Source organism: Arachis duranensis, chromosome 2 (genome assembly GCF_000817695.3).
Source record: "Arachis duranensis cultivar V14167 chromosome 2, aradu.V14167.gnm2.J7QH, whole genome shotgun sequence".
Taxonomy (NCBI): domain Eukaryota; kingdom Viridiplantae; phylum Streptophyta; class Magnoliopsida; order Fabales; family Fabaceae; genus Arachis; species Arachis duranensis.
Genome location: NC_029773.3, coordinates 15,316,308 through 15,324,122, shown reverse-complemented (window position 1 = coordinate 15,324,122; position 7,815 = coordinate 15,316,308). Strand labels below are relative to the sequence as shown.

Sequence of the window (7,815 nt, the reverse complement as noted above, 5' to 3'; positions counted from 1 at the left end):
CCCCCCTTTTTTTTTCATGCAATTTCCAATTTTTCATATGATTGAATTTTTTATTACTTGAATTCAGATACTCACAGAATTTATAAAAAACAATAATAATAAACCGAAAGATTCTCATGCAGTACCTTTGAGTCCTCAGCTTGAAAGCTTTCTTGTCCGGAGGAAAAAACCGTGGGAAGCAGTGGCGCGAAGCCGCGGAATTAAATTATCGAGATACTTATAGGGATTAAGAGAACTAAAAATTGAGCATGAACCGAAGAGAATCACGTTTTGTTGGAAGAAGGTGAGAATTCGAAGGTACTTATGATCCTCCGAAACCCTAGAAAGAGAAGAAGAAGCGAAATTTGGGTATGTGAGGGAAGTGAGAAGAAGAAGAAGAAGAAGAAGAAAAAGAAAGAGAAGAGAGGGAAGAAAAAAGAGGACTTGTGTGTATAGTATAGTGTTCTCCGCGTGAGATTTTCTGTTGTCAGTTGTGTTGTCTTTGTGTTCCTTTCTTACAATACATATTTATTTACATGGCATAACCATTTTGTTATGGTGTTTAAATGGCGTTGCCTAGTTTATTAAAAAATGTTAAAAATGAATATTTAATTATTATATTATTTTATAATTATATAGAGAGAATATTTTGGGGCTAAAAATGCTGGTTAGACGTGTTTTGGTATTAGTATATATTTTTTTTGAGAATATTTTAGAAAAAAAATTTAATATACAAAAATTATTATTTAATAACTAAAATCTAATTTATATATTTTTATTGTTTATCAACGTTAACTAATATGATTTACAAAAAATATATATATACATATCATTGTTTGAATTAATTAGTTAAATATTCATTAAAAAATAAAATATACAAATAATAATATATACATCAAATATATGAATCATAATTACGTTTATTTTTGTCATTAATACGGGACAGCTATAATTTATTGACTTTAGTTAAATTTTTATCAAACTTTAGATATTTTTGGAAACTATATTTTAAAAAAATAAAAACATTTATGATTAATTTATAATGATAAAAATATGTTTATAGTTACATACTAAGTAATTGAGTACATACTAAATATAAACAAATTGTTTTAAACAATTTAATTATAGTGTGAATCATCAATAAAACATTTACTAATTAATAGAAATAATAAACATTCATTAAATTTTCGTAAATCATGTTTTAGCATAAATAAATAATTAATATTTTTGGGAATCAGATTTTGGACATTTAATAAAAATAATAGGCATGTTACATGAATAATGTTTTAGGAAAGTATCTCAATACCCAATTTTATGTGTAATTTTTAGAGTAAATTACTTTAATAAACCAAGTTCAATCCAAAATTATTCAAATTCTTCAAAATAGAATAGACTTTTTGAATTACGTAAGTTGCATTTCTATATAAATCGAATTGATTAAATTTGATTTATACAAACTATTACTAAATCGAATCTATTAGTTTCAAATTGCATGCAAATGGAAATCATGTATAAATCCAAACTAATGCCTTCGAGCACTAAATCGAAAAAATAAGATTCGATTTGTATTTGTATGTAAACCGAACCCATTCAGTTTGATTTATAATGATACGTGGCCATTTAGGTAAATCGAATCTAATAGGTTCGATTTAGGATGTATTACATTATGTGAGTAAAGCGAATGCAATTAATTCGATTTAGACATTATTAACGTCTATAAATACGAGCTCAACGTGAAATTTTTACCATACTGAGATTCACAATGGCTAGTGATGAGAGTTTTGTAGTTCTTGTACACTATAGAAGGTCCATTAAGAAAAAAACGCGATCAGATATTAAGTTTACTGATAAGGACCTGCTGAGTATTTTTCTCAAACCTTTGACGAGTTTTGCTGAGTTTAAGGATACTATACTCCAGAAACTAGGTATGCTTGGCGTCAAACAGTTGGAGAAGTTGTTCTGTAGAATCCCCATATCCGTGTTACGCGATGATGTGAAGTATGATTCATTTGTTATTGGCAGTGATAAAGACTTGCAAGTTCTGCACCATTGTCGCTGTTAGTTTCCCGATGTGAGAACTCCGGAACTGTTGGCTAAGCTTGTAGATGTGGTATCTAGTTCTAGAGGTTCGAATCAAAATCCTCAATCCTCAGGACATCCAAACTGCTCTAGTTCCATGTCTGTTGGTGCCTCGTCGGTTGCGCCAGTCATTGCACCCGAGGCAATTTTAGTTGCTTCTCCTTCCTTTGCATTCAATCTAAATCATAGTGGTGATGCCGGAGTTGGTGAAACTGGACCGTTGGGGGAGGTAGCATTTGTGACGCCCGATTCTCCTGCAACGGTCCCGGTCTTTGGAGAGATTGGAGTACCCGATGGGGTTGAGGATGCACCGTATGATGATGATGATGATGATGATGGTGTGGAGCCCGCCACAATAGCAGATGATCATGACGATGACACACCACGGCCGACTCCAGCTGTGGGTGGGGGAACATCTAGTTTGGGTAATAATCAGTTCCCCTCACACTTCTCAGCTTTGGAGTTGGATGCCATGGCACCTCAGGGGGATCCAGGAGTACCTGTTGGGTTCGGGGCTAGAGAGACACAGAATACAAGAGTTGTATCTGAATTTCAAGTTGGTCAGCATTTTCAGGATAAAGAAGAAGTCGTGTTAAGCGTGAAGACTTATAACATTTGCCGTGGGGTTGAGTACAAGGTATTGAAATTCGATAACCGTAAGTACTATGGCAAGTGCAAGGAGTTTGGCAGCGGGTGCACATGGCTCATTCGGGTTAGCCTCCGCCAGCGCAGAAGTATTTGGGAGGTAAAACGATACAATGGTCCTCACACTTGTCTAGCCACATCGATATTTAGTGATCACAAGAAGCTTGATTATCATGTCATATCAGCCTTCATACTGCCCATGATTAGAGTTGATGCTGCCGTCTCGATAAAGGTACCGCAGAATGCCACGGAGGAACACTTTGGGTTCATACCGACTTACAGGAGGGTTTGGATGGCTAAACAGAAAGCCATGGCCCAGATTTATGGAGATTGGGAGGAGTCATACAATTACTTGCCACGATGGGTATTGGGTGTTCAGATCACGATGCCAGGTAGTGTTGCGGTGTTAAAGACGAGTCTTGTGCGGGTTGGTGGGTAGGTGGATGACTCTGCAGCTTATTTTCATCAGCTTTTCTGGACATTCCCACCGTGTATTGAAGCGTTTAGACATTGCAAGTCATTGGTCGGTGTGGATGGTACCCACCTGTATGGGAAATACGATGGTACACTATTGGTCGCAATTGCACAGGACGACAACTCCAACATCATTTCTATTGCATTTGCACTTGTGGAGGGGAAGAATGCAGAGTCGTGGTCATTATTTCTATCTCACATGCGACAGCATGTGACCCCTCAACCAGGGATACTTGTCATATCAGATAGGCATAATGGGATAAAGGCTGCATTGGAAGCTCCTAACGGTGGCTGGCTTCCACCTACTGCATATAGGGATTTTTGCATCCAACACGTGGCTGCAAATTTCGCGCTAAGTTTCAAGGGCAAGGATGCACGGAGGTGGTTAGTGAATGCTGCTTATGTCAAGACCGAGATTAAGTTTCATTACTGGTTTGACATTCTTCGTCCCGAAGATCCTACTATGTGCGACTGCGCTAACCGGATTGACTATGCACATTGGACTCAACATTGGGACGAAGGTCGGAGATTTGGACACATGACTACAAATATATTTGAGTGTGTGAACTCGATACTAAAGGGTGTGAGGAACCTTCCAGTCTGTGTGTTGGTGAAGGCCACTTACGGGAGATTGGCCGAGCTATTCGTCCGGAAAGGCAAAGAGGCCGAGGCACAGTTAGGAACCAGGCAGCAGTTTAGTCAGCATCTAATTAAGGCAATTAAGGCAAATCTGAAGGTCTCAAGGTGTTTCACAGTGATTTTGTATGACAGAGACAACTCAGAGTTTACTGTGACAGAGACCACTCCGACAGAGAGTTTTTCACTGGGCACATACAGAGTATCCCTCACCGATCAGACATGTGATTGCGGCTATTTCCAAACACTTCAATATCCATGTCGTCCTGCCTTGGCTTGCTGTGTATATGCACGCCTGACCTAGTCCTCAGCAACCACGTCAAACTGCAACACATGCTGCACCCTGTTGGCCCAATGAATGTGCCAACTCTGCAATGTATCAGAAAACCACTGATTTCCGCCTCTCCTGCCCTTCGACATCAAAAAATCTATGTTCAAGGCAGCACGAGGTCTACCCTGAACCCCACCAAAATAAGGTAGCACCCGATCTACCGGATGTCACTCAATGACAGCGAAATTGATCAATGCTGTCGCAGTCCTTCACAACGACATATGTCGTGGCTCCAATATCTCGAGGTGCACCACCTGAACAACATCCGGCAAGCTATACGGAATCCACAAGAATTGTGTATGTAAGTAGTTATCGTTAGTCACCATAAATAGTAAAAGATGCAAATACTAATTTAGTTATGTTCATATTGAAACCAAAAGATAGTCACATCCCCGGGTTGGAGTAAATCTATCCTAAGCCTCTAATGCACTACACGAGGCCCCTTGTTACCCAACGTGGCCTGATAACCTGACCATCTAAAATGCACAACATTTAATTAACAATAAAGTAAACACTCATATTTTTAGAAAGATGATGCATAGTTAAAGGGAGAGTACTTGGACGCCAACAGCCAATAGAAGACATCAAATCCGTCTGGCCAAAAACCAGGAAATCTCTAGAAGATCCCCGACTGGAGGAGTTGCAATGGACCGGCCAACTTAACGATATTTCTGTTCGCCACACAGCCCATGCACCTGAATAGTCATGACAGTGCAGCAGACCCTCAGTTATACTGACCCATGTCCTCTAATCTGGCAACATAGGGTAGCCTGACTTATCCTCGAACAGCTGTGTGGATAGGAGCATCATGATATACGCACGGGCATACCTCCTAACTGTCTCATCGTCTGCCCCATGCGACAGCTCACTAAATGTCTCCTGAAACCATGTACACTTCACCGTGAACTTGTCGATGCAATTCGCAGGAGACAAAACACCCAACAGCTCCTCAAACCATACCCACGCTGGCCGACCCCCCTCAATATGTCGCGCAAAGTCTGTAAGGCATCCACTAACATACTGACTGTCGATAGGGAGCCTTAACTGGTATGCCACATCTTGGAGCATGATCGTGCACTCTCCGAACGACACGTGAAAAGTGTGCGTCTCAAGCTGCCATTTGTCCACGAATACACTGACCAATGGCTCGTCCAGTCAAAACCATGTCTCGTTCAATCTTGCAAGATGGTATAAACCTGTTATCTGCAAGTACGGAACGATCCTATCATTCAACAGCATACCGTGTTGCCATCTCATGCTACTGATACAGCGATGAGGCTGCACAAAGATAGAAAATTCGTTATCACAACTGTCACAATACAAATTTTCAATGCATGAAAATCCACATACGATAAACATGGCATGCACTAACTTTAAAAACTTATTTACAATATCGTCCAAGCTTTAGTAATCGAACCAAACATAAAACTCTGAATAACTCATGAACAAATTCCATTAAAAAAAATAAAGTATTTAGTCCCATATGTTTACAAAGAGAATACAAAAATGATTAAAAAACTGAAAAAATCTAACATATCCTAACATTTCTGATCATAACTTTCTAACTCAAAAAATCACAATTACAAAAAATAATTATATTACTCTTTTCAAAGAACTCAAGAAATTTATAGCTATCCCTACTCATAAACCAAGTCTCGTTGCACATAAGACTAAGAATTTCAAAATCTAACATATCCTACATTCCAAAACAACCTTCTTAGGTACCATTCAACTTACAAAATCTAACCACCTAATAGCTTACTACTTCTAACATACACTTATATTAAAAAAAAATTTCCTAATCCCTAATTCAAGACTCTAACCAACTACCACAGGATTTATGTTAACATTACTAGAATGACTAATCTTTGTTTAAAAAAGAAAAATTTTTTCACTCACCTCGAGGTGGATGGTGCCAGCAATATGCGCGACTTCATCTAGCCGATATAGACAATTCGGATCGTCCTCCATGTGTCCAGCTTCGATTTTTCCTAGGCGGCTTTCCGAAAATTTTGGATATCGGTGGTGGGGTTGGGTGTGAGGTTTGTATGTTTTGTAGTTCAAATGAATGAAATTTGATTTGTATATATAGCAACATTGAGAATAAATCGAATCCATTAGATTCGAACTACTTGAGGGAGATGTTGCTTGTAAATCGAATCTATAGGTTTCGATTTACAAAAACCATTAAATCGAAACTATTGGCTTCGATTTACCATGGGCAATTGTTTCACGTGTCTAAATCGAATTGAATGGGTTCAATTTACATGCAAATACAAATCGAATCTTATTGTTTTGATTTAGTGCTTATATTGAATTTGAAGGCATTAGTTTTGATTTATACACGATTTTTATTTGCATGCAATTCGAATCTAATGAATTCGATTTAGTACCAATTTGCATAAATCGAATTTAATCAATTCGATTTATATAGAAATGCAACTTGAGACATTTAGATAGTCCTTTTTGTTTTGGGAAATCGGGATAATTTTGGAAAAAACTTGGTTTATTATAGTAATTTAACCTAATTTTTATTATTATCTTCAGCAAGTTAAACAATTGTATGAATACATAATTCTTTTAATCAATTATGTAAAATTAATACTAAAAATATCAGTATATTATCATCATTATATTATTTTAATATTTTAACGTAAAAAATGCTGATATAGCTAGAGTATTTTAATTTTAATATGTATATTTTTTTCTCAAAATATTTCAAAAAAAAATTCTTTAAAATTATATGAAATTAGCGTTTAATGACTAAAATTCTACTAATTATCAATCATTTTAATAAATCTAAATCATATTTTTTATATTATCTAATAAAAATAATAGTTATTTAATTATAGGATGAATCATATTTTATACATTTAATAATTAATGGAAACTATAAACATTACTCAAATTTTCTGTAAGTCAATTTTAGCAGAAATACTGAAATAGACAAATAATTTTTTCATGAACCAAGATTTATCAGTGTTAATAAACATACCTACATAACTAATATGATTTACGTGAGTAATATTAGGAAAGTATCTGTGTGGCTAATTCTTTGTCCAATTTCTAGTATTGATTCTCGTATGATTAAATGTTATATATAGTATTTTTTATTGTTTATGAGTGTAAGACTGTAAGATTAGAATCAAAACATTTTACTTAATTTTTTAATTAGTTTTAATTTTTTGACTATTTTATAGAGTGAGAACGTATTCTTTTTTTATTGAAATTAATTTTTTTAAATATAAATTATAATATTTTTTTAATCTTTTATTAATATAGCCATACTCTTATTCTTATTTAAAATTATTTATCTAATTTTGTAGCACGATTGTCTTTTGTCGTAATCGCTTACAATGCATCACATTCATTAAATACCACCTTGAATTGTAGTTACTGATTTGGGTTCTAATTACATGGATGTAAGAATTCAATGAAGAGGTAATAAACTTTATTTTACTAAAGGATAGTTGGATCTACTTGTATACTAACCTAATAAAAGGTGGATAAAATTAATTTTTTTAGGAGAGCTCGATTTTTTATTGAACAATTATTTTCAAGAAATTTGACAGACCAAATTTAAATTCTATCTCCTCCGTGCTTTTTAGAATATATAATGAGATTGAGTTCCCTCATCTTAGATTTAGTTTTTGAAGAAGTTTGTTAAACTT

The 7,815-nt window shown here is 35.5% G+C and overlaps 2 protein-coding genes across 2 annotated transcripts in view; one reads left to right on the top strand and one right to left on the bottom strand.

The window, feature by feature from the left end:
* LOC107473728 (uncharacterized) overlaps positions 1-486 on the bottom strand; it is a 7,846-nt gene extending 7,360 nt beyond the window's left edge. The window contains exon 1 of the mRNA XM_016093317.3: positions 126-486. The gene's annotated coding sequence lies outside the window, so the exon portion shown is untranslated. The remainder of the gene's footprint in view (positions 1-125) is intronic.
* Positions 487-2,155: 1,669 nt separating this feature from the next.
* On the top strand, positions 2,156-4,117 carry LOC107473744 (uncharacterized). The gene is made up of 2 exons (XM_016093333.1): positions 2,156-3,130; positions 3,173-4,117. Exons 1-2 carry the CDS (start codon positions 2,156-2,158, stop codon positions 4,115-4,117), a joined length of 1,920 nt encoding a protein of 639 aa, XP_015948819.1.
* Positions 4,118-7,815: the final 3,698 nt, after the last annotated feature.

Excerpts from the sequence above, each read along its gene's own strand:
- LOC107473744 (XM_016093333.1), top strand. The coding sequence starts at position 2,156 with ATGTCTGTTGGTGCCTCGTCGGTTGCGCCAGTCATTGCACCCGAGGCA. Across the intron at positions 3,131-3,172 it reads TAAAGACGAGTCTTGTGCGG|CTTTTCTGGACATTCCCACC; the intron begins GTTGGTGGGTAG and ends TATTTTCATCAG.